The following is a 26,745-nucleotide window of genomic DNA, read 5'->3' as shown; positions in this document are numbered from 1 at the left end:
CATTAACACAATATTTAATATACAAAAAAATCATATTCTGATAATATTTTTACTTATCCACTTTATTTTACTCAAAGGATTATGTTTCATTGGACTGATAATTATAGATTTAGGATTACAGACCAGTTGCTTCAGTTATATTGTTCAGAGTTCGCCCTGTTGGCCGTGTATGCATTCTTGAGTTATCATCCAAAAACCATTTTACTATTTCGGGTCACCGTGACCTTGACCTTTGACCTAGTGACCTCAAAATCAATAGGGGTCATCTGCGAGTCATGATCAATGTACCTATGAAGTTTCATGATCCTAGGCCCAAGCGTTCTTGAGTTATCATCTGACAACCACCTGGTGGACGGACCGACAGACCGAAATGAGCAAAGCAATATACCCCCTCTTCTTCGAAGGGAGGCATAAAAAACAATTTAATGACCAACATCTTAGTATTCTAACCCAAATATACATACAGTTTTATGTAGGATTTTTCTTTCAATTTAGCAATTTTGTTATTTATTTTCTTGATTAATATTTATTATATCTTCTGATTACCATGTATTGAGCGGTTAAGAAAACATATAAAACAATTTCAAAATTAAGACAATAAATTCAGCAATAAACGATTTACCTTCAAATATTCTTTAATTCCCATTAAAGCCATGTGAAAACTGTTTTAGGCAACTTTTTTTTTAAATGAAGAGAAAATGAGAGTATTTTTGTAAGTGTTGTTTTACCACTACAGTAGTGCCATTGTCAGCTTCACTTTGCAGAAAATTTAATGAAGTGGACCAATAAAAAGTTCAGAATATGAGTAACTTTGGATTATTTTAGTTGAAGTAACATTTTGAAATGCCATTACACCTGTTTTTTCCTCATTTTGGTTGTGTTTGTATTTATTTTCAAGCTTAGTAATGTTAGTGAAATAAAATACTTGGAGCGCTTGCCTGTGAAGTAATCAAGAGCCACATTTTTAATGTAAACAAAATGATCAATATCAAGAGATGCTCGTTATCAGGGAATCATACAAGAATATCAATACTGAAAATGTTTTCATAAATGTTAAAACTATGGTACATGCTTGGTTAGTTGGATAGTTGGCCCCTTGTAGGTTGCTCACCTCTGTTTTTCTGCAGCAGGGTGATATAAGGGTTCTGTGTGAGGGGTAGGCGACTGGGCTCCTCCTTTACGTGCACCATGCTGGTGGAGACATTCTGTGTGAGGGGTAGGCGACTGGGCTCCTCCTTTACGTGCACCATGCTGGTTGAGACATGAGCATCTCCTGAGCTAGGCTGGGGTGAAGAGGAGGTCTGGGACCAGGGGCCCGTTGGCTGGGGTGAAGAGGAGGTCTGGGACCAGGGGCCCGTTAACATTGACACGTTTCCTTTCCCTTCAATATGCTGTTGGTGTTGTAAGGGTAATGATGATACTCCTGATGAACTTTGCACACTAGATTGCGGTAGGAAGGTTGAGTCTATGCTAAAATTAGATCTACTGTTCTGTATACGAGATAACCCATGACTACCATTCTGTATTAGATCTGGTTGATATTTGACCAGGTTATCCAAGGGTTCAGTCTGCTGGACAGGGGAGGGGGGGTTGTAGAATAAAGCACTCTTGGGCTGGGACTGACTGTTTGGCTCAGTGCTCTCAGAGGGGGTCAATGAAGAAAGGTCCTCTGGTTTAGGCATCTTGACAGTTGCAGGACTGGAGACCTGCAGACAGTAGAACCAACTTCTAGTATGAAAGTAACCTAACTAATACTGCTGTCATAGCTTATTTTGTATTCTCTCTATTGAAAAATTGACTTACATTGACACGCAATTTCCAGAGCTCCCACATAAATAAATACATAAATGGATATATTCAAATTTATCATGGTAAAGATAATTTTATGTCAGTGCACATGCCATGTATGCCCTTGCTGGCAGTGTAGTTACCTGTGAGTGTTCTGGCGGTCGAGTAAAGTCAGGTTTGATGGGTCTGTAGCCTTTGGGTCCAAGGACAGTCAAGCCACCAGGGGTCCACTTCTGGGGCACTTCTTTGAGAGAAGGGCCATCTGACCCCACTCTAGAGCCTGAGTCTGACCCCACACTGTGGTGAGCATGTAGGGGATGGGGCTCTGGAGTGGAGAGGTTCAACCCTGGATTCCACATGGCTGAAACAGATTACAGTTTCCTTGTACTGCTAGTATCATACACAGTCTATACACACATGAGTAGCTATATATGTTCAATACTTTTGAAAAAAAGCAAGAAATTCTAATGAAAAGATTTTCTGAAAAAGTAAAGTAGAAATGTTTTTTTATTTGCAAAAGGCACTTACAATGCATAAGCTTGGAAACGCTTGAAAGCCATGGCATATGCACTGAGTAAGGTAAGAGGCATGTCTATCTATAACAAGCAAATTCGTTGAATTGATATCCCCCGCCAATATGCTTCTCGACACAAAAGTGTTTTATTTGACACTCAAAAAAGCATTTTTTCAAGATACAAAGGGCCATAACTCTGTTATTAACAGATGGTGTACAATTCAATTTTGTGTGCATCATCCTCTGATCCATTTATATATACTCATACCAAGTTTCAAAGAAATCCGCCAAAGCACTAGAGCTGCAACGATTCGATCCGATGCATCCAAAATCGGTTCCAAATGCGTCGATTCGATTATGATACCAAACCTAGCAATCGATTCGATTCTTTAACATATAGACATATATATATACATAGATACGTAAAGCTCGCTGTATTCTGACTATTTAATACGGGAAGGTGTAGGTTTTATCCTTACCTGTAATTACGACGCGCGCGATTGGCTGCTTATTACTTTTGTCATCCAATCAATAAGAGCGTTACGGTCTACTTTCGGAAAAAGCGTCAAAATGGCTGAACAAGTTGTGGCTGACGCATTTAAATTATCAGATGCGCCTAAGAAGCTAAAATCAAAAGTGTGGCAGTATTTTGGGTTACGGGATGGTAGCCCTCCCGATAAAGCAAAGTGTAAACTGTGCTTCACGGATGCAAACATAACGTTGATTTAGCAAGACTAAGAGGTTGCACAAGTGCAACTACGCAAGTTGCCAGCCAGAAAAGTAGTTCTGTTTCTGTTGGGAATTTGTTAAGTTTATTAGAGAATGTGCTTTGTCCTACAGGTAACAGGTGATGCTGTCACGGCACAATGGTAGACATGCTTGTAGTGGTTTTGGATATAAGTATAAAAGTGATAGTCCTTTCGCTCCACTGATTCAAGATGTTCTTATGATTATTTATTTAATTTTATATTATTGTGTATTCAACACAATCTTCTAGTCAGAAGTTTTTGATATTAAAATTGAGTCCTAATTTGCTATTCTTGTTTTATGGTAGCAGTACACGGTAGGAAGCAGAAATATGCGAAATGGCCCCGGTCAAAAAGTGAAATATTGGTAAAGGGTAGGTTTCATCGCCAAATTTGAGGATATAGGTCTTATTATACCCCAAAATTTCATAAAATCCTAAGAATATGACCATTTTCAAATGCGAAACTGTGGGGTCAGGACCTCTTGTTGTTGTTGTGTTCTTTGTTACTCGGGAAGGACAACTGCAGTAGGCATATTGTATTTTGGGTTCTTTTTAAGCTGGAATCTCTAGTAGGGTCAAGCTGTGAAGTATTGCGCGAAAACCACCTGGATACGTGGTATTTATTCATGGTTTGATCGGTTGTGCTATGTTTTGCGTGTAAAAAAAATCATTCCAAAAGCAGGCTATCATTACCTTTAATTCGTCCCCAGCCACTTTCGTACTCAGTTAAAAGTTGATTTTGAAGCCCCTGTTTGCGGCCTTGCCATTCTTTTCTTTTTGTCAATAGTATCACCTGTACAGGTTCCATATGCTCTTTTTTATCTTAAACGTAATTTTTAGACTACTTGTGTGCAGTGAATGTGTTTTTATGATTGCAGGTTCATTGTTTTCTGAATTGAGCGTGGTGGAGATCAATAATAGTGTTTGTCTACCGTGGTCTGCTACCTATTGAAATATTGACATAGTTTGAAAGACAATTGGCAGTTTCTTGCAAAATATTTCTTACAACTGTTAATTTAACACACTTTCAACAGTTTTTAAAACACTGTTGAACCAACCAAACTATATCAAACAAACACACAATTTGACAAATGCCCAAGATATCTAGGTATGCGACACTTTTGAACAGAAATATTTATTTTAAGGCAGAAGAGTGAATGTATGATAAATCTAGGTTTGAAGATGAATCAAATCGAAAAAATCGGTATCGGAGTGTCTGAAATCGAAATCGAATCGAGCTGTTGGTGAATCGTTGCAGCTCTACAAAGCACTTCCAAGATATGGCCCCGGACACGCAAAAAAGCATTTTTCAAGATACAAAGGGCCATAACTCTGTTATTAACAGATGGTGTACAACGCCATTTGGCGTACATCATCCTCTTATCCATATATATATACTCATACCAAGTTTCAATGAAATCCGCCAAAGCTCTTCCAAGATATGGCTCCGGACTGACGGATGGATGGAAAGACGGATGGACAGACGGGCGGACGAAAAATGCCAAAACAATATCCCTCCACCTATGGCGGGGGATAATAATAATATGCAGAACAAATGTGATTTAATGTTACCATAACATTGTTCTTTAATATTTGTTTTGCATTTGGTTGATGAGAAGTTCATATTACAAGAGGGCAATTATGGTGGCCCTTAAAATCTCAACGGTATTTAGTTGTTGAAGATTGCACCACATGACTAAATTTGAGGGCACATGTGACCCATATTCAAACTTGGCATTTATTATCAATATAAACATTGTAACAATTTTCAACATTGGATAGAAAAGAAGGCCAAAGTCTCTGAGGAACTATCCTGCAACACCAATTAACTGAACTGTTCTGAGCAGGTAATGTTCACAAGTTTCAAAATAGACTTAAAGACACACACCTTGAAATAAAAAACATGGCATAGTAAATTTAAGTATAAATAAGAATAATACTTTATCTATGCCAATTAGAATATATCTGGTGGTTACAAGGTATAAATCCGTCTCTTTTGCGCTTCAAAATTTAAAAATAATTGCGTTTGTCGAAATGGACGTATCAGTCTAGAAATCCTACTTTCGGTTTTCAAAGAGGTACCGTTTGAAAAATAATAAATTACTTGCTAACTAAGCTATATATTTAATTTTATCTATCTCAATTAGAATATATCTGTTTGTTACAAGGCAGAAATCCGTCTTTTTTGCGCTTTAAAATTTAAAAATAATCGCGTTTTCGAAATTGACGTAGAAAGTATAGAAATCCTTCTTTCGGTTTAAAATTTAAAAAAATTAATTACTTGCTAACTGGGCTATAAGTTTAATGACAATTTTGCACACTTTCTAATTGCATCTACATGTATTAATTAACATGTACTTCATTTCAAGGTGTGTGGCTTTAAGGAAAACTGCGCAGTCACCTAGCAGCAATTTTTTAACAAACAATAACATTCATCCAGATATAATTTTCACACAATTTGTCAATGTTCTGCGCAAGTTTCATGAAGAGTGGGTAAAAAATGGGACCTTAAGTGTTCAAACATTTTCATAGCCACATATGGAAAACTTCCCCCACTGCATGGCAACTATGATTTTCAATGGACATGAAATTCAGCAGAAAAGTCGTGCTCTGAACGTTTCAATTTTAATAAACAAGCAACTTAAACCAAATGACCTAGTTTTTGACCTCACATGATCTCATTCAAATGTGTTCAATATATCCAGCTTCATACAGATTTGGCAATAAATTAAGTCTAAGAATTGTTCGGTGAATATGGGCCCTAGTGACCTATCTTTAGACTTCTGGCTGTTGTGTCAAACAGTTCTGTGTGTTATATTGCTATGAAAATACCATGTGATAGTATTGTTGAAGTTTTCCAATATCACTACTCATTTAAACAATACATGCTCATACCATTTCTCATGTGTAATCAAAAGTTATCAGGAATATTCCATTTAATTCTTTGTTTACACTAATCCCTGCATTTATATTAAGAGAAGTGTATTAATTTGCTCCAGTTAGTTCTGCAAAATAATTGAACAGGAGATACTGTTAGCAGCTAACTGGCTCCTCAGTCCAAATTCTTCTTAGAACACTTTGAGCATTATAAGCTATTTTTTTCTATTCAATACTGTTTATGAGGACCATTTCCATACCATTTATGAAGACACATTCAATAAGCTAGAAATTAGCTAGAATGTAAAAGATACTATTTAGGCCATTGTTTTTCTGTGAAGCATGGGAGACAGATTTGTTTGAACAGTCCATATATCATTCAACATACATGTTTCATTGGCCCCCAAAACCAAATCTACAAAGTAAAGGGGCTATTGCATATCATAAAGATTTTGTTTGTTGAAATTAACCCATATCTTAAATAAATGTCGATAAACTAAGTTCAGATCACATTTAAACAAACGAAATCTGCAGTAAAGGATGAATTCTAAATTAATAACTTCTCAAACACATCAAACAATCAACATATCATGAACAACAAGACTATTGTCAAGCAATATGGTCCCCTACCTGTCAAACTCCACCATTGTCAGAATTTTTATTTTATTTTTCTATTTGTTTGACGTAGGAACACAATGAAATGGCGTGCATACTCTCCATATTGCCATCTATCCATGTTTCAAGTTTCATGAAAAAACAAGAAATGTGTTTGTCAGAAACACTATGTCCCCTTCTGCGCCGCTTTGAATTTATTTTTTTTGACCTTTGACCTTGAAGGATGACCTTGAACTTGACCTTTCACCACTCAAAATGTGCGGTTCCATGAGATACACATGCATGCCAAATATCAAGTTGCTATCTTCAATATTGCAAAAGTATTCATAAAATGAGCGATTTTGGCCACATATATTTGACCTCTGACCTTGAAGGATGACCTTGACCTTTCACCACTCAAAATGTGCAGCTCCATGAGAAACACATGCATACCAATTATCAAGTTGCTATCTTGAATATTGAAAAAGTTATTGCAAATGTTAAAGTTGGAGCAAACAGACCAACAGACCAACAGACAGACAGGGCAAAAACAATATGTCCCTCACTATAGTGGGTGGGGGACATAAATATGAAGAACTTTTCAAGTTATCGCAGGATCCAGAAAAGTGTGACAGACTGACTGACTGACGGACACACAGAGTGCAAACCATAAGTCCCCTCCGGTTTCACCGGTAGGGGACAAAAACTAAGAGCTTTGTCACAGAATATTTTGCATGTTGTCTTCACAAAATACAGCGGACACTATGATCAAGGGGTGTGATTGAGGTAAAATCAGAGGGGAGGAAAAATTCTGTAGACTGATTTTGACTATGCGAATGGTGCGCACAACCGAATGACAAACCGTAAAACAAACATTAAAATAAACAACTACTTGAACTTCATAACAATATTTCTTTATAAAAACCTGTTAAACTTCACATTAAACATACTGAGGATGCAAAGTAAACAGTATTTATTGTGATCATTAGTAGCAGTTTTTCAAGGTATTGAATTACAGTAAATGGACTAAATATAAAAAACACACTTGAGTGTTCTTCTTGTTTTAATGATGTATTATACCGAGTTAAATTAATGTATTTAATTTGTTTACCTTTCAATATCTTGAATTTCACATCTTCAGTTCAATGCTTTTTCAGTTAACTGAACAGCGTGACAAACACAATAATGCATATTAATCTGATTATACACAGATCCACTAACATATAAATCAAATCATGTTTGTCTATTTCCATGTTCGAACGATACTCTTCTAATTTGTTTTACTTCGCGAGTAGATGGAACTCCAATTTGCAAACACTGGTTACCGTGACACAAATTCACTGTGCACATTTCTAAACAAAATATGTGTTGCTTGAATCTAAAACGTAGTCTTTTTTGTTAACAAACACATTATATTATTCCTATCAAACTATATGATGTCAGTCGTCAATTCGATTGTTATTTATCATTTCAATAATCTTAATTTTCGCTTAACAACGACGCCATTTGCAAACGAATCCTCTTAGAAATACCAAACACATTTTAAGAAACCAATTTTAATTGGAAGATTGGGAAAAGACAGCCAATTATACCGCTCGTTTTAAAAATGCTTAGGCAGAATCTACCAGTGTAAAATGCAGAGAGATTTCGCGGGCCGCGGATATTTCGAGCCGCTTATGAAATACGTCCGTGGAATCGGTGGTACCCCCTCTCCCCCACATTTTTTAAAACAAATTAAATCGAATCACAGAAGTGACCCCCGGGAAAACCCGATCTGTGGAAATCCGCGAATCCGCGGAAATCCGCAGAAAAATCACACCCCTGATGATGAATGTTTAAAACGCACTAAGTGACCCCGTGACCTAGTTTTTGACCCGGCATGGCCCTTCTTTGAACATGACCTACACATCATCTAGATACAACTTCTGACCAAGTGTGGTGAAGATCAGATGAAAACTACTTGAATTATAGAGCGGACACCATGCTGAATGTGTAAAACGTACTAAGTGACCCCATGACCTAGGTTTTGATCTGGCATGGAACATGTTCGAACTTGGCCTAAAGATCATCCAGATAAAACTTCTGACCAAGATTGGTGAAGATCAGATGAAAACTACTTGAATTAGAGGGCGGACACCATGCTGAATGTTTTAAAACGCCATAAATGACCCAATGACCTACTGTTTGACCTGGCATGACCCATATTCAAACTTGACCTAGACATCATCTAGATCTTAAATGTAAGGTAGCAATATAAGGAAAAATACCCCACCCCTGGCGGCCATGTTTTTCAAACAACTTGAACCAATTTCGAACTCATCCAAGATATCATTGGGACTTATCTTCTGACCAAGTTTCAAGATGATTGGACAATAAATGTGATCTCTAGAGTGTTAACAAGGTTTTACTAAAGCCATATAAGGGAAATGCCCCGCCCCTTGGGGGCAATGTTTTTCACCCAACCGGAATCATTTTCAAACTCATCCAAGATATCATTAGGACAAATCCTCTGACTAAGTTTCAGATCGCACAATAAATGTGGCCTTTAAATTGTTAACAAGGTTTTACTTCAGCCATATTCGGAAAAATGCCTCGTCCCCTGGCAGCCATGTTTGTCAAGCAACCGTAACCATTTTCGAACTCGTCCAAGATATTGTTGAGACAAATCTTCTGACCAAATTTCATGAAGATTAGACAATAAATGTGGGCTCTATGGTGTTAACAAGGCAAATGTTAACTCCGCACAACGCACGACAGCCAAAAAGCGATCACAAAAGCTCACTATGAGCACATTGTGCTCAAGTGAGCTAAAAAGGTCTCAAAAAACGTAAATTATTTGTAGATAAATCATATCATGGTAGGGGTGATTGTGAAAAACGTGAAACTAATGGCCACCATAAAGCAAGTAAGGGAGACCTGATTAAGTCAGATGGTAGCTTTGCAGGGCGAGTGGCTTTTAGTTAAAAAAACGAGAGTTACCAAAGCCTGAAGATAAATTGTGAGTACAAGCAGTACCCTTTGGTTGCTTATCAAATCCTGGCCATATAGTAGTGGTAAAACCAGTGTCCTTACCTGAGTTATCAAAGCTGGAGAGACTTGAGTCTTTCCCATCATCACTTGGCTCTCCAGCTGTTAACAGAAACAAGAAGATCGCAATCCACAAATCTGTTAGCACTACAAATCAGATCTCTAGTTCTATCCATGATATGCTTTGTTCTTATTTGAACAAACTTTAGAATTCATAATGTGGAAATAAAATTTAAATTTCCATAATGAAACAACATTATTATCAATTAGTCCATTCCATGTTAAAACAAGATGGATTTACTTGACAAATATCAATAATGTAACAAAAAGAAATGTTTGATATTTATATTGGTTTCTATAAGACTTCCTTCATCCTATAGTTAATTCTTCTTTATATTTGTTTTAAAACATCTAACTGGCATTTCAAAAACACTCCATGACATATCAAACCTCCTTCAATAAAAGAAACCTTTCATAATTCATTTACAACATAAGTACATTTCAATATATGCTCATTCAAATTATTTAATACATAAACTTAAGTACAAGCTTCAGTTCAAGAGACAATGATATTTGATAACAATTACTATTTTTAACCAATATCCACAGTCTTTCTAATCACATAAACATCCCTTTCTGAATGAATGATCACAATCATAAACTTACTCCATATCTATACATGCATCTACCTACATTGCATATTTCATGCTTTACAACCATTCATTTAATATTAAACCTTCATGAAATTAGTGCTAATGAGTTGCCCACTACCATGCTGTTCACGCTCTACCTGGCTATAACAGGAATACATGCACGCTACATGTGAAACATGGCAGGTCTCAGTGCACTTCATCTCATATGCATCCAGTCTAATAAAATTATGTGTAATATTTCTGCATATTATGCAGCAGCACTTGCTTCACACAAATTTGACATTGTTATGTTATAACAGGTATAACAGTGTTTCACTGACATTAAAATAACCATAGGATATTATAAACTAAAATCAACATCATGTTTAATGACACAAACATTTCTTGTATGTTTTTGAGACAAAAGTGCATAAAAAAGTTTGGTGAATATTTTGATATTTATATACACATAACAAAGTGATTCGATATCAGGTAGAAAAGGAGTATATCAAATATTAGGATTGCAAAGATTCAGAAATTGTGGGGCAAAAAGATTAAAACATTTCAGCGAAGGCTTTTAGTATAAAAAGTTCTGTCAAGATGGTATGTTAATGCAGTAAGTCGAAAATCTTCATCAAATATTTGCCTACTTCAAAATATCAAACCAAATAGCTATGTCAACTAAGCACCAATACATCAGATATAAATCAGCAATAAAATTTTAAGATAAAATTAATTCCAAAACATAAATGTGCTATTTAAGAAGTAATGTTGAGTTTTAAGACAAAAACACATATGACAAGTTATTTAACTGATGTATTATAATGCAGTAAAATTACAGTTATTATTAAAGCGATTTTACAGCAATTTTTTTCCTTCTTTATAAAGTACCCAAAAACGGCACTTTCCCAAGTAGAAAAAAACTACAAACCCAATGGCTTGAACCTATGTTAATATAATATTGACAACTTGACAACATTTAGTTATCAATTTTAAAGTATTTGGGAGCAAAAAATCACATACACCAATTTCCCAATAAGAAGACTTCATGATGTAAATGTTCCCATTTTAGGGCTGTTCCAGAGAAGTCAGCAAACACAAGACCAACCAGCAGATCAGGGTTGTTCCAGAGAAGTCAGCAAACACAAGACCAACTAGCAGATCAGGGTTGTTCCAGAGAAGTCAGCAAACACAAGACCAACCAGCAGATCAGGGTTGTTCCAGAGAAGTCAGCAAACACAAGACCAACCAGCAGATCAGGATTGTTCCAGAGAAGTCAGCAAACACAAGACCAACCAGCATATCAGGGTTGTTCCAGAGAAGTCAGCAAACACAAGACCAACCAGCAGATCAGGGTTGCTCCAGAGAAGTCAACAAATACAAAACCAGCCAGAAGCACAGGGTTGTTCCAGAGAAGTCAACAAACACAAGACAAGCCAGCAGAACAGGGTTGTTCCAGAGCAGTCAGCAAACACAAGACCAGCCAGCACAACAGGGTTGTTCCAGAGAAGTCAGCAAACACAAGACAAGCTAGCACAATAAGGTTGTTCCAGAGAAGTCAACAAACACACGACCAGTCAGCACAACAGGGTTGTTCCAGAGAAGTCATCAAACACAAGACAAGCCAGTAGAACAGGGTTGTTCCAAAGCAGTCCGCAAACACAAGACAAGCCAGCAGAACAGGGTTGTTCCAAAGCAGTCGGCAAACTAAAGACCAGCAGGCAGAACACAGTTGTTCCAAAGAAGTCTGCAAACACAAGACAAGCCAGCAGAACAGGGTTGTTCCAAAACAGTCGGCAAACTAAAGACCAGCAGGCAGAACAAGATTGTTCCAAAGCAGTCAGCAAACACAAGACAAGCCAGCAGAACAGGGTTGTTCAAAAGCAGTCAGCAAACACAAGACCAGTCAGCAGAACAGGGTTGTTCCAGAGAAGTCAGCAAACACAAGACAAGCAAGCAGAACAGGGCTGTTCCAGAGAAGTCAGCAAAAACAAGACAAATCAGCAGAACAGGGTTTTTCCAGAGAAGTCATCAAACACAAGACCAACCAGCAGAACAGGGTTGTTCCAGAGAAGTCAGCAAACACAAGACCAGCCATCACAACAGGGTTGTTACAGAGAAGTCAGCAAACACAAGACAAACCAGCATATCAGGGTTGTTCCAGAGAAGTCAGCAAACACAAGACAAATCAGCAGAACAGGGTTGTTCCAGAGAAGTCAGCAAACACAAGACAAGCAAGCAGAACAGGGCTGTTCCAGAGAAGTCAGCAAAAACAAAACAAATCAGCAGAACAGGGTTGTTCCAGAGAAGTCATCAAACACAAGACCAACCAGCAGATCAGGGTTGTTCCAGAGAAGTCAGCAAACACAAGACCAGCCATCACAACAGGGTTGTTCCAGAGAAGTCAGCAAACACAAGACAAACCAGCACAACAGGGTTGTTCCAGAAAAGTCAGCAAACACAAGACCAACCAGCACAACAGGGTTGTTCCAGAGAAGTCAACAAACACAAGACCAGCCTGCACAACAGGGTTGTTCCAGAAAAGTCAGCCAATTCAAGGCCAGCCAGCAGAATAGGGTTGTTCCAAAGAAGTCCGCAAACATAGGACCAACCAGCACAAAGGGGTTGTTGCAGAGAAGTCAGCACATTCAAGACCAGCCAGCAGAACAGGGTTGTTCCAAAGAAGTCTGCAAACAAGTTTTAGAAGAGTGAACTAAACATTTTCAATTTGCAAAAAACATCTGGCAAAAAACGATTTTCATTTAATTTAAGTTATAATGGAAATTGAAATTATATTATAGATAAATATGAATTACATTACTTTCTGTATTTTTGTATTGCATTTGTTGGTAAAAAGCTACACACTATGTTTATAAATGGTATAGACTTTGAAGACTGTGATTTACAGCTATATAATGGCTCGTATTTTTTTAAATTGGCAACAATATTTTTCAAATGCCAAAAAAGGCAGTCAAAATAAAATTTTAACCTTGCAATAGCCCTTTATGCAAAAAAAAAGCAAGTTTTCTAGTGAAACTATAGTTCTAGCGCTAAAGTTTATTATTTAATGACATTTGTTTAGAAAAGAGGACATAAAGCCCTACTTCCCTCACATGACACAAGAAGAAAATAAAAATGTTTTGCACATATTTTTGTGTTGTGTAATAAGTGTGGTTTTTATGTAGGTTCTTTACTCATCATGACACAGATTTGATATGGTCTAAGTAAATATTATAAACAAGAGGGCCATGGTGGCCCTGGTATCGCACACCTGAGTAGAAGTAATGTTAAGCAAGGGTTGTTAACTTTGTTTTATGAAAAGAAATGTTTTGTTGTTTCTGCATATATATTTGTTTCCCATAGTTAAAAAGGTTTATTTTGAATAAAAATGTAAATGAGGACAGTAATATAATAATGAGCAAAAAAGACTTTTAAAGTGTTAACAAGATTTTACTGTAGCCATGTAATGAAAACTGCCCCGCCCCCTGGCAGCCATGTTTTTCAGCGGAACAGAACCATTTTCGAACTCAGACGAGCTGCTATTAAATAAATGTTGTGACTAAGATCCCTGAAGATTGGACCATAAATGTGACTTCTAGAGTGTCAACAAGGTTTTGCAATAGCCATTAAAGGAAAACTGCCCCGCCGCTTGGCAGTCATGTTTTTCAATAGACCGGAACAATTTTCAAACTCAGCTGTGACATCATTAAGACAAATTTTATGACCAAGTTTTTATGAAGAATGGAAACTAAATGTGACTTCCAGAGAGTAAACAAGCTTTTTCTTTAATTTGACTTAGAGTTGACCTCACATGACCCAGTTCGAACTCGGACAAAATATCATCGACAAATCTTTGGACCAAGTTTCATGAAGTTCAGACGAACAATGTGGCCTCTATAGAGTTAACACGTCAAAATGTTGACAACTGACAATGTACTATGGATAAAAGGTGATCCCAAACGCTCACCATGAGCATGTTGTACTCAGGTGAGCTAAAAATTCAAGTTTTTACTGTCTACATTAAAAAAGTTACCTCTAGTGTGATGCCGAATTTTACTAGAGGGGCATGATTTGAACAAACTAAGTAGAGGACCACCATTGGATGTTGCAATCCACAAAGTAAACCCCTTACAATTGCGGTTTCGTAGAATCAGATTTTTGAAATAAATAAACATTTGTTATACAAGTCTATATTAATCGTTTTAAACCCTTGGGACGTGGCCAGTTTTAACTAGAGCTTTGTCACAGACATGACGTATACTCCCACATGCTGCCTTGACACAGAATATTTTGCATGCTGTCTTCACAAAACAATAGAGGCTAATTTATGGCGATTTTTAAGAATTATTATGCCATTATCATTTATGGCCATTTTGACCTTTGATCTCTTGAATTTTTTTCGCATGACACGCTGTCCAATGACTGTAAACAAAATTAATGTACAGAGTCATTTTAAAATCTCACAATGAATGACATAGTTATGGCCCAGACAAGTTCAATTATGGCCATTTTTGACATTTGAACTCCAAGTGTGACCTTGGAGATATTGACATGATTCTTTCGCATGACACACTGTCCAATGATTGTGAACAAATGTGCCAAATGATTTTAAAATCTCACAATGCATGACATAGTTATGGCCCGGACAAGATCATTTATGGCCATTTTTGACCTTTGAACTCAAAGTGTGACCTTGACCTTTGAGATATCGACGTAATTCTTTCGCATGACACACCGTCCAATGATTGTGAACAAATGTAGCTAGTAATTTTAAAATCTCACAATGAATGACATAGTTATGGCCAGGACAAGATCATTTATGGCCATTTTTTACATTTGAACTCAAAGTGTGACCTTAACCTTGGAGATATCAACATAATTTTTTTACATGACACACCGTCCAATGATTGTGAACAAATGTACAGAGTAAATATTACATTCTCACATGCAATCACATAGTTATTGCCCGGACAAGATCATTTATGGCCATTTTTTACCTTTGAACTCAAAGTTTGACCTTGACCTTGGAGATATCAACATAGTTATTTCGCATGACACACCGTCCAATGATGGTGAACAAATGTGCCTAATGATTTTAAAATCTCACAATGAATGACAGTTATGGCCCTGACAAGCTCATTTATGGCCATTTTTGACCTTTGAACTCACATATGACCTTGACCTTGGAGATATCGAGGTAATTCTTTTGCATGACACACTGTCCAATGATGGTGAACATATGTGCTAAATGATTTAAAAGTCTCACAATAAATGACAAAGTAATGGCCTGGACAAGCTCATTTATGGGCAACTCCAAAAGTGACCTTGACCTTTGGGATATCGACGTACTTCTTTCGCATGACACACCGTCCCACGATTGTGAACAAATGTACCAAGTCATTTTAAAATCTAACGATAAATGACATAGTTATGGTACAGACAAACTTTCTGTTTAAAACGCACTTAGTGACCCCATGACCTAGTTTTTGACCCGGCATGAACCATATTCAAACTTGATCTAGACATCATCTAGATACAACTTCTGACCAAGTTTGGTGAAGATTCGATGAAATTTTCGGGACAGAGAGACCAACTGACAGACCGACCGACAAAGTGACTCCTATATAGCCCCATTACCAATGGTAATGGGTGTATAATAACAGGGGCATGATTGAAACAAACTTAGCAGATGACCAATATAAAACTTACATGCCACATTACAAACCTAATGGTCCTGCAGTTTCAGTTCACTTTTTAAAGTTTTGATTATATGCATATAGAAAGAAAACAAGTTAGCCCTAGGTTGTGGCCAATTTTGACTCCAAGGCCATAATTTTAACAAACTTTGCAGAGGACAAAATATAATGATACACACCAAATATTAAAAACCCTGACCCTTACACATTCAAATTTTGTTTTGTATAAATGTTAACTAAAAAAGTCTATATAATTATGTGACCCCAGGGAGTGGACAGTTTTGACCCCATGGGCATGATTTTAACAAACTAAGTCTATACAATTTTACAACATTTTTTTTCTATTAAACCCCTGACAATTATAGTTTAAGAGAAACATTTTAAGTCAAATGGTTAAGGAGGAGAAGTTGTTACAAGAAACAATTCATGCACCTCCCACCTCACATATGCACTAATGTATGACAGCATAACAGCTTCTTAAAAGCTCCTGTTGAGTTCAGGTGTGCTAACAATCTGTGAACTAGTCCCTTAAAAAGTCCATGCAAAAGCAGCAATATACATATAAGATTTGATTCCCATATGCTACTTATTCAAATTGTACAATTGAGGCTATTAATCCACCTGTTTATTAATATTTTTTATAAATATACCATTTGATTTGACTTACAAATAATCAACAACACCAAGATGACTCAAGTCTTTGAGAAGCTTAAAAATGGCCTGGCAGACCTATAACAGGATATTGCTTCTTGGATACTCTCCAGCAGTGAAAACCACAGACAGTCTATAAACCATTAACATGGCTGACACATGGATAACATCTTGGCAGCAAAAGTGAACAAAGAAGCACACTTTCATAGGAAAATCTCATTTGACTGATAAAAAGACACAGCCGATAATTACAGAACAATTTGATTAATTTGCTGGTATTTTGTAATATAAGTAGTGATTCACAATTTTGGCATTCCAAACTTATATTAAGATAGCAAATTGCCTTATCTTGTGTTTCATTATAATTATGCTCTATGCTAACTTCTTGAAAATAAAGACTACGGTCGCTCACCTGAGACTTAAGGGAACTGAACTGCTCTCAGCAATTTTTGAGATGTTTCTGAAACCATTTCCAAACTTGGCCAAAATATCAACTAGATAGTTTCAAAGGTTTTACTATAGCCATAAAAGGAAAAATGCCCAGCCCACTGGTAGCCATGATTTTCAACAGACGGGAACTATTTTGAAATTCACGCCTGATATTACTTCTATAAATATGAGGTCGATTTACATCGACCTCATATCGTTTAACGTTATTTTGCAATAGCATCGTTCCGACATGAATTCATGTCGGAAGCTTTAACGGCATCAAATTCATATAACATCACAGAATAATCATGCAATAAATTATTAAACATAAAATATAAACATTATTTTACTAATTGCATTAGAAAAATGTTTATACAAACTTACAAGTAATGATAGTCCAGACCTTAAAACACTACCACTGTTCAAATTCCATATTGTTGCCATATAGCACTGTGTAAATTGAAAGTTGCATAATGTTACCTCATTGGTCGGTTATAAATACATTGTTTCTCTATATATAGTATTCGATTTAGACGAAAATAATAATTTACGTGGAATGTCATATTAGTTTTCCATTAAAACTTTGATTTTGCTGTGTGTGTTTATGGACGTTATTAATTATGTTATACTTATTTTTGTATTTCATTAAGAATTAGAACGTGTAGCCCTTTTTGTTAACTGTTTTTAGCAAACGATTCGCGGCTTAATAAGACACGGAAAATAGTTAAAGCGACACTTTCATTTAAAGGTTTAATGTGAACAATATTAAATGAAACCTTTTTTGTATTAATATATTTTATTGACATGTTAAATTCGATACTTGAAAAGGTGTTTAGTCTTTAAAAAGATGTCGCTGATATTGTTAATTTCAATAACTGTTAATATGCTTAATGTTGTGTAAGAAATTGAATAGTTTCACTGAGTTTTATTCCCGCCTAAAATCCGATATCGTAAAACAGGCAACGGTTAAGAATAAGGTCTCAATAAGTTTAAGTATTCAGATCTGAATATCAGCAGCTGTGCCAGCTGGGAGCCCCGTTTTGGCTTTAACAACCGCAAGCGAAACAACATACTTTTTTAAGTCTTGCACTTAGACTCCATGATCACAAGTATAGGTCCCTGCTGTGGCGTATGACACCATAGTGTTATTTAGTATTGGTCGGCACAGTATCTGATCATAACGAGACAATTGGTTTGTGCTGAACACAGGGGCAATAAAACCACAGATCTCTCAATAAACAAGATTATTGAGATATCTTTTATTGAACACCGCGATAAAAATGCTCAAACCACGGACTCTAGATTACACGGATAAGAAACATGGCAACATTCTCAGAATCATCACTGCTATATGTGTAATCACCTAACAATTCGTCTAAAAATAATTTATATATTTGAGTTGAAGACGATGTACTGTTGTATAAGTCTGAATAAACTATCTGTTTGCCTGTCTAAATCAAAGCCGTCATCGTCCCAGTGAAAAAAAATCTGATTTTGAATAGTTGAACATGATGCCCTAATATCAAAATACGAAATGACCCGCGTAACACCGACCGTGATTTTCAAGAATCTTTAATAAATTGATAATTTAAGGTAAATAACATTTCATATAATTATACATAATTCCCTCGATGATAATTAACAGCAAACGATGAATGTTTTTGTGACACCCATTTTATTTCAAGTATGCATGCAAAGCCGAATAAAATCGAGAGGGTCCGCTATATACGCTGTTTCATCATAAATTTAACACCCTTTCTGTGTTATAAACAAGAGCTGAAATAGTTAATTTATTAAGATTTATTTATAATAAGCTTTATTGATATGTTTCGTGAACAAAATACTACAATATATCATAAAAAATATAATAATCATGGCAAAGGAAATTCAATGGCCGGTTTCTAAACAAAAGCATAATCGCCGAGACCGTAGCATCAGTTCAGTGCGTTAGGAACGCGCGCTACTTTCTTCCGCCTTCATTCCTTAATTACTTTCTTTTTTAAACAATTTTTTTCTATCGTATACAGAATTCTATTCTCCTAAGCAAGATGTAATTTTTAAAACTGAACTCCAAATATAAACGCTACAAATTGGTATTAAGTACGAACATGTCAACCGTAAATCTAGATTCTAAAACTCCAAAACGGTATGATATTTGAAAAAGTTGAAGTTATAACTCGCCGGGCTGTCAAAATCAGAAGAAAAACTTAATATATATTTATATATCTGTTTACTACGTAACGTAAGCTTTCTAATGATATATAATTTGTCAAAATCGGCAGAGAAATAAAACTATAATTCAACAAAAGACGTGAGTGGGTACATCAAAATGTATAACCTCGGCGCTTCGCTGTACGCTAATTGTACAAAATCGATAGCCACAATACGGTAAAACGCGCGGTGGTAAAACATAAAATGTTTATTTCTTGTGTTTATCTCGCTATAAATCCATTAATAACAACGTGAATATACTAAAACGTATATTTTTGAAAGAGGAATTAATAAGCAACAAGATAACGTATAAACCAATAAAATCGGATGAATAGTTTTTGCATAAGATTGAATTTACTACAGTAAGGGTCAAATACTCGATTCATCTCCTAACAATATACACTCCGTGATACAACTGGTAGTTTTAACACACACATATAGGTTCCATTTAATTAAAGAGTACAGAAAGCTAAAAAGTGATGTGGTTTGTTGTACAACAACAATTGGTTATGTGTAACCTATTCAAAAAATAATTTCGTTCAAGATAATTCAATGTAATTCTATAAACGACAAACACACGAAGTGTGTTGTGTATGTTTATTTTAAAAAATGTACATAAGTGGTTTAAAAGCACAATTTTTACACATTTAAGAGGTAATCGCTCACATATATGTCTAATTAATGATAATTTTATGCATTAGCAAAGATTTAACGAGAAATTCTCAAGTTTTAGTTGAACTCAATTTGCTATAGGAAAACGACGGTAGCCGTTTAGACGTAAGCGGGGTAGCTTACGTCTAATTATTTGGACTAGCCTGATATCATTAAAAATGTTCTGACCAAGTTTCATTAAGATTGGACTATAAATGTGACTTTTAGAGTGTCAACAAGTTTTTTTACTATAACCATAAAAGGAAAAATGCTAGCCTTCCTAAAAATTGGACTAAAAATCTGACTTCTAAAGTGTTAAATAGGTTTTACTATAGCCATATAAGGAAAAATGCCCCACCCCCTGACAGCCATATTTTTCAAAGAAACATAACCATTTTCTAAATCAGGTGAGCTATCATTTGAACAAATTTTTATTACCAAGTTTCATAAAGATTGGACTATAAATGTGACTTCTAGAGAGTTAACAAGGTGTAACTATAGCCATATAAAGAAAAATGAACCGCCAATAGTGGCCATTTTTTTCAACGGACAGGAACCATTTTAAAACACAGCAGAGCTATGATAAGAACGAATGTTCTGACCATGTTTTATAAAGATTAGACCATTAATTTAACTTTTAGGGACTTAACAAGCTAAATAGCCATATAATGAAAAATGCCCTGCCCCCTTGTGGCCATGTCTTTCAACAGACCGGAACCATTTTCGAACTCATCCAATATACCATTAGAACAAATCTTCTGATTAAGTTTCATGAAGACTGGACAATAGATGTGACTTCTATAGTGTTAACAAGGTTTAACTACAGCCATATTAGGAAAAATGCCCTGACCCCTGGCAGGCATGTTTTTCAACAAACCAGAACCATTTTTTAACATGTCCAAGATATCAATGGGACTAATCTTATGATACGTTTTATAAAGATCAGAAAAAAATGTGGCCTCTAGAGTGTTCACAAGGCAAATGTTAACGATGCACACCACACGACCGACCGACAAAAAAGGTGCTTACAAATGCTCATCATGAGCACATTGTGCCCAATAGAGCAAAACTCATGGTTGAATAGTCTGATTATGATACTAAAATCATCTTAGACCAACTGGGATATAAGTCGTTTGTTTACATTGAGCACAGTATGCAGCAACGGCACATTGGCTTATTTTCTTAACAGGTACCCATTTATACTCTGCAGGGTGGAGAGTAACAGCAAGCTTAGGATTAATTTTTTGCTTAGAAAAATTCTGTGGTCTGAGCAGTATTCTAACCAGGGACCTTCCAATTCCTAGACCAGCATCCTACCACTTGACGACCGTCCCACAATCAAACTCCAGTAACTCTATCAGGAGGGCAATGCTTGTTTTATCCACTACTTTTACATCCAAACACAAATAATAAATATACAATGACAAAAACTGGGAGAATCGTCTTAGAACAGTCTATGCAAAACAATGTGGGCTTTAACCGGATAAGACCATTTCTCATTATTATTTTAAGGTTGGTTATGAAATTATACACCCACATTTAACCCATCACCATCACATTTAATGAGGTCCAATTATTCATTAATTACTCAATTATGAACAAGTTGAAATCACATTGTGAAACAGCAGTTTCTTCTGCCAAACTAACTAATGATACACTTAATCGCTTCACAGACAGGAACACTGCAAACCAATTCAATTATTATGATGATTATGTGTTCACAATAAGAGTAGAAGCAGTACTGAAGCATTGATGACACTACCCTTAACTAAATATCAGAACTGTCCTACAGTGAACGTACATGATAAGGCAAATTTTGTTGAGATATTTAACTTCAACATAGTCTAAGACCTGGTTGAAATCTGAGTACCTAAAGAATTTTACTTTTTATGACATCATTAGAGTTACCCCTCTTAGAGCCTAACTGACCATTATTTTATGTTCACTTTTAGAGCACCATTTGAACTAGACTATCTGTTCAATGTATGACTAATGATATTAAAAAATGTTAATAATTTTGTTAAAGGATGATGATTAACTTACAGTGGTACTTGAACTAAATCCTTATATCTTATCCTTATAAGATCCCAATAGTATTGTTACACAAACAGATACCCAGTCTGTTAAACACACACAGAGACATAAGTGTATTTCCATGTAACCCAATACACATGTAAGTATAGTTCATATTTAGTGTTAACATTCTCCCACACATGTACAGATAACTTGCCTTCCAATTGCTATCATTTGTATTAAAGGCGTAGGACAGCTTAGTAAAAATACTCATAAAAACTCATGTTCAGCAGCTAGTTTCAGTTTGTCGTCTCTTGTCCTGGTTATTAATTATCCATCTGAAAAGACAATATTATGTGAGTTATACTTGATCCCAGTCCAGTGAATGGTTCCCTCTTTATCTGCAAACTGAGAAAGCAGGGCATCAGCTTGACAATTAGCCAATAGGCTTCTGGTCGTAATCAAGGGATCCAATACTGGCAATCAACTAAGGAAACACATGAACTATTAAAAGGTTGAAATATGTCAATAAAACTGCCTTGCCATTTGTTTATTTCTAAATTTGGTATGATTGGTCAGTATTGATTTTCTAAAGCAGTCCTGTGCCTGTGACTGCAGACGACAGATGCAGACAGTAAAAATGACCTTGTGAAGCTGCGGTCAATGCATCGTCATCTCAACAGAAAGTATCAAAATGACTTATTGAAAGATTTCCTTATGTGGTATTTAATATCGAAGACCGCAGGGTTTGTCTTTTTTTTTCATAATAAATCACATCTACAATAATGAGGAAAACAGCAATCAATTTAACCCATTTATGCCTAGCGTCTGAAAAAAAGACATTGCAAACAGCGAAGACCCAGATGAGACGCCGCATAATGCGGCTTCTCATCTGGGTCTGCGCTGTTTGCTTAAATGAATTTCTTTATGAAATATTCTAAATATAGAAATAAATATACTCGACACCCCTAATTTTGGAAATAAATTGGTCCAATTTAGAAGGATGGGAGAGTCCACTGGGCATAAATGGGTTAATAATTCAGATGACAACATTTGTGACAATGCATGTCCAAAACTATTAAGAGTAAATTTTAGGACAGCGATTAAAACAAGCCAAACATTTTTGTTCCTATTTTCAGATCGGACATGGAGCCAAAATGGTGGCAAGCCTCTCTATTGATGGACTTTGAATTGCCCAGCAGTTGGATCACTTTGGACTAACACACATTTATAAAAGCTAATTGAAACAATAACACCTTAAATATTGCAGCTGTAAAATCTATAAAGTTGTGTTTATTAATATAAAAAAAACTGTATTCTTATATTACATTCAATGCTATGCTATACTAATTTATCCTCCCTTATTAATATATTATTACAAATATACTGTAATTTTGATATTGATCTCCATGGCTGACAGCCTATAATTGTGTAACAATAAAAAACATGTAATTGTATAAAATAACTTGTTTTATCACATGCTATACCCTGTTTCCCATGTAATACAATCATTACATAATTTTTTATATTACACAATGTGTAATACAACATTTTAAAGCGTTTTCATTGGCTTAGTTTTCGTTTATTGACCAATCGCATCTTATTATTTTGCTGAAATGATGTTGCAACGTCACATGACGTCACGAAATGTAAAAACATTTGATTTATCATTTAAAAGGATGTGATAAAAAAGATCTGACACTCGTTGTCATATCATACCATACTTTATTTAACTTGTCCAGGAAATTTGTTAGTAAGCTCGTAAAAGGCTCGCTTACTAACAAAATTCCTAAACTCATTTAATAAAATATAGTATGATATGACAACGCATGCCAGAGCCTATATATATGACTAGAGGAAATTTCCCTCTTAGCAATATGTTAACAGATACATTGATCAGATGTTTGTCAGATTTGCCATGCCTTAAATTCATTAAATGTTTTTCTATTCATGTTGTAGCCTACACTACGTCTAGCGCGATTTCTGCCATCCACCTCACTCCAACCGTGGACAATTTTTCGTGAGCGTGGAAAATCACCACTATCGGAAGGTGTTTCCATCATGATAGATCGCGTCGACAGTGGCTGAACACCGCGGGCATTATCGGGAAATCGATCTCACGGTGGACCACCATGATTGCGGTGGACCACCGCGGCCTCGGTGGTTCGCGGTGAAATACAGGTAAATGTGAATGAACATGTATATTTCGATATTGCAGACCGTTTAATTTTTGCAAAGTTCTAGAATGTTTTGTTACGTTTGTATGTACATTTGTATACATTGTAACTTGATTGTTAACAATCGTCATTATTTTCTATTGTTTACCCTCGTTCCAGAATCATTTAACATGTCGTACATCGAGCGTGATGTACTTTATATTTGGTTTCTACAGTTTCTGCGTGAAGATTTATTTGTTGTTTATTTAAAAAATTGTTTGTTTTTGTTAAAATTTTGGAAATGCTTTCTCGTTTGTGCACGTATAGCTTGCGGTATGCGGACATACTGCCCCCGGACAATCGGCACCCAGTGTGGGGTTTTTTGCGGACAGTCGGCACCCTGTAAATTTTTATTTTTTTATCTTTAAATTTACTGCACTTGCTCACTGGAATGTTTTGGGGCCAAACTGCATATATAACAGATATAATTGTTGTGGCCTTATACTTAAAAGGTTACACAATGCTTACAATCACGATATGCTGAACAATTTAGAAGATTCCATAAGGCTAAAACATGTTTTAAAACTTGAGGAAACAACCAATCTGATGTGAGTGAAGCAACAAAACTCACTGATTATTTCAACTCTGCTACACTTCTAACTGCATAGATCATGCAGATATAACAATGCCATTGCAGGGTAACAACACATCACAACACCAAAACAGATATATGACAGATAACATAGATATAGATATCCAGAAGACCAGATCTAGGATCACCAGGTGCAAGGTGCTGCTCAAAAGTGGTCGGATGGAATATGGAAATATTTAAGTGACTATACCAAATAATTAAACAATACTGGGAATTTCTTAGTACTACACTTCTATGTAAATGTCTATTTATTCGCCTTTAAATATTGAAAACATATTTCATTTTTACAGATGTTCCCATTGTTTGTGTTGTCTGACCTTGAAAGGAATAAGGGGTGGGGAAGAGCAGGGCCCAGCAACCAGCTATTTCACTCTAGATTTGTTCCTATCTTAAACTGTAACTATCTCAGAGAGTACACAAGTACTCGGAAAAAAACATGACCAGTGCACCATCATGTCAATAAAGAGAATGTTTCATTGCAGCTGCTAATATAAGGGGTATCAGAGAAGGGTTTGTACAATGTCCCTATGCAGTCAGCAGGCAGGATTTGGCAAGGCCACACTCATTGTTGTTAGCTAATACCATCAGTATTCAGTCTCCTAACTCAATGCTTCATGCACTGTTACCTTTTCTTTGGAGGATCTGCTCATACTTGATCTGTATGGGTATGCATGTTTGACTTTGTGTTTTTAGGTTCACTGGCTGTCCGTTCTGTTCAGAGGTCAGTACTCCATGACCTTGACCAGCAGTTCTGCTTGAAGGTGAAGGAGCCTGCATAGGTTTCCAATCTTTCACAGGCACATGATACACAGGGCAATTAGAGCCCTTGGTTTCGTGCTCAGGGATTTCCTTAGGGGGGATGATGGGTTTCCAGATGTGCCGCGATTGAAGAGGAGAATCTGAAGGTCGCCAGGATGGCCCAGATTTCCCCCTACCTCCTTCCACATCACTAAAGCTGTAGTCATAATCCTTTTCAACCATCTCCCGCCTCGAGATAATTGGGGTTTCTTTACTTTTGTGCCTAAACGATGGCAATGTAGAATAACTTCCTGAATCAGGGGAGTTGGTAGGCTTGGATTGATAATCTTCTGACGTTCTCCTCTTTGAAGGCAAAGTACCATATGACCCACTGCCAAAAGACTGAGGAGCTGTCTTCTCTAAATCCTTCTTCTCCATGGCCTGCCAGAAGGTTTGCATGGCTTGCTTCCTGTCAGCCATCTGCTGCTTCTCAATGACCTCCTCTCCATCCACTTCCTGCTGACCAGCTCTCACATCCTTACCTGGATCCTGTATCGTCTGCTTTTCGTATACAGGCACATGTTTAATAGCCTCATTAATGACATTGTTAATGTCTCTCTCAAGGGTAAGCCTGCGGTGTTCAAGGTCAGCTTTCCTCTTTTCTTGCTCAGAACTGCTGGGCTGTGCAGATTCTAATTGGGTGTTTCCTCCAAATTCTTGAGTGGTGCTCTTTCCTGTCTGGTAATAGATTGGTATTGTTCTCTTTCCTTGACCTTGATCAAATGACTTCTGACCTTCAACCTGGGAAGGTAAGGTCATATGATGATGCAGTTTACCTGGTACTATTGGAACACTTCTTAAACTGTGAAGACTTTGAGTTAAACCTTCAAAGACTACTGGTATATCTCGAGGCAGGTCAGTTTGACCCGAGGCGAAATCTCTAGGAGGGGGGACGACATGTTGGAGTGTTGGCTTTGTTCTTGGGGAATCAAGGCTCTTGCTTTGTAACTGGGGAGAAGCAGGAGTATTGTTCTTTTTCTGGTCAGCTTCCATTCTTATAGGCAATGTCCAGCTATGGCTATCCTCAGTGCTGTATGTGTGGGAGCCATAGGATGGCGGGGGATAGTCTGGCGGCCTAGGTTTCCATGGCTGCTTGGAGTTGTGCTCAGCAGAGTCTAATAATAGAAAGATAGGCATGAAGTCTGACACTCTCACAAGTAAGAACTGCCATGCAAGTACTGCTGTCTAGATGTGTGTTTTAGGCCTACAGCAGCCAAATAGCGCCATCACACACCCCGATACAACCCAACAACATAGGAGTCTTCTGACATTTGCAATGTGGTAAAAAGTGCTAAATTGATATTTAAC

The 26,745-nt window shown here is 36.5% G+C and overlaps 1 protein-coding gene across 16 annotated transcripts in view; it reads right to left on the bottom strand.

Annotated features, from left to right (window-relative positions):
* LOC127847484 (sorbin and SH3 domain-containing protein 1-like) overlaps positions 1-26,745 on the bottom strand; it is a 379,963-nt gene that overhangs the window by 218,710 nt on the left and 134,508 nt on the right. For 14 of the 16 annotated variants that reach the window (XM_052379427.1, XM_052379439.1, XM_052379429.1 and 11 more), the window contains 4 exons: positions 25,266-26,552; positions 9,594-9,650; positions 1,932-2,149; positions 1,112-1,706 (listed from right to left, as the gene is read on the bottom strand). In XM_052379427.1, coding sequence (XP_052235387.1) covers positions 1,112-1,706; positions 1,932-2,149; positions 9,594-9,650; positions 25,266-26,552 — 2,157 coding nt within the window. The remainder of the gene's footprint in view (positions 1-1,111; positions 1,707-1,931; positions 2,150-9,593; positions 9,651-25,265; positions 26,553-26,745) is intronic. The other 2 variants (XM_052379443.1, XM_052379444.1) reach the window with 1 other exon arrangement.

This window comes from Dreissena polymorpha, chromosome 10 (genome assembly GCF_020536995.1).
Source record: "Dreissena polymorpha isolate Duluth1 chromosome 10, UMN_Dpol_1.0, whole genome shotgun sequence".
In the NCBI taxonomy this organism is placed as follows: Eukaryota; Metazoa; Mollusca; class Bivalvia; order Myida; family Dreissenidae; genus Dreissena; species Dreissena polymorpha.
The sequence above is the reverse complement of the archived record's forward strand: the minus strand, read 5'-3'. Positions and strand labels throughout refer to the sequence as shown.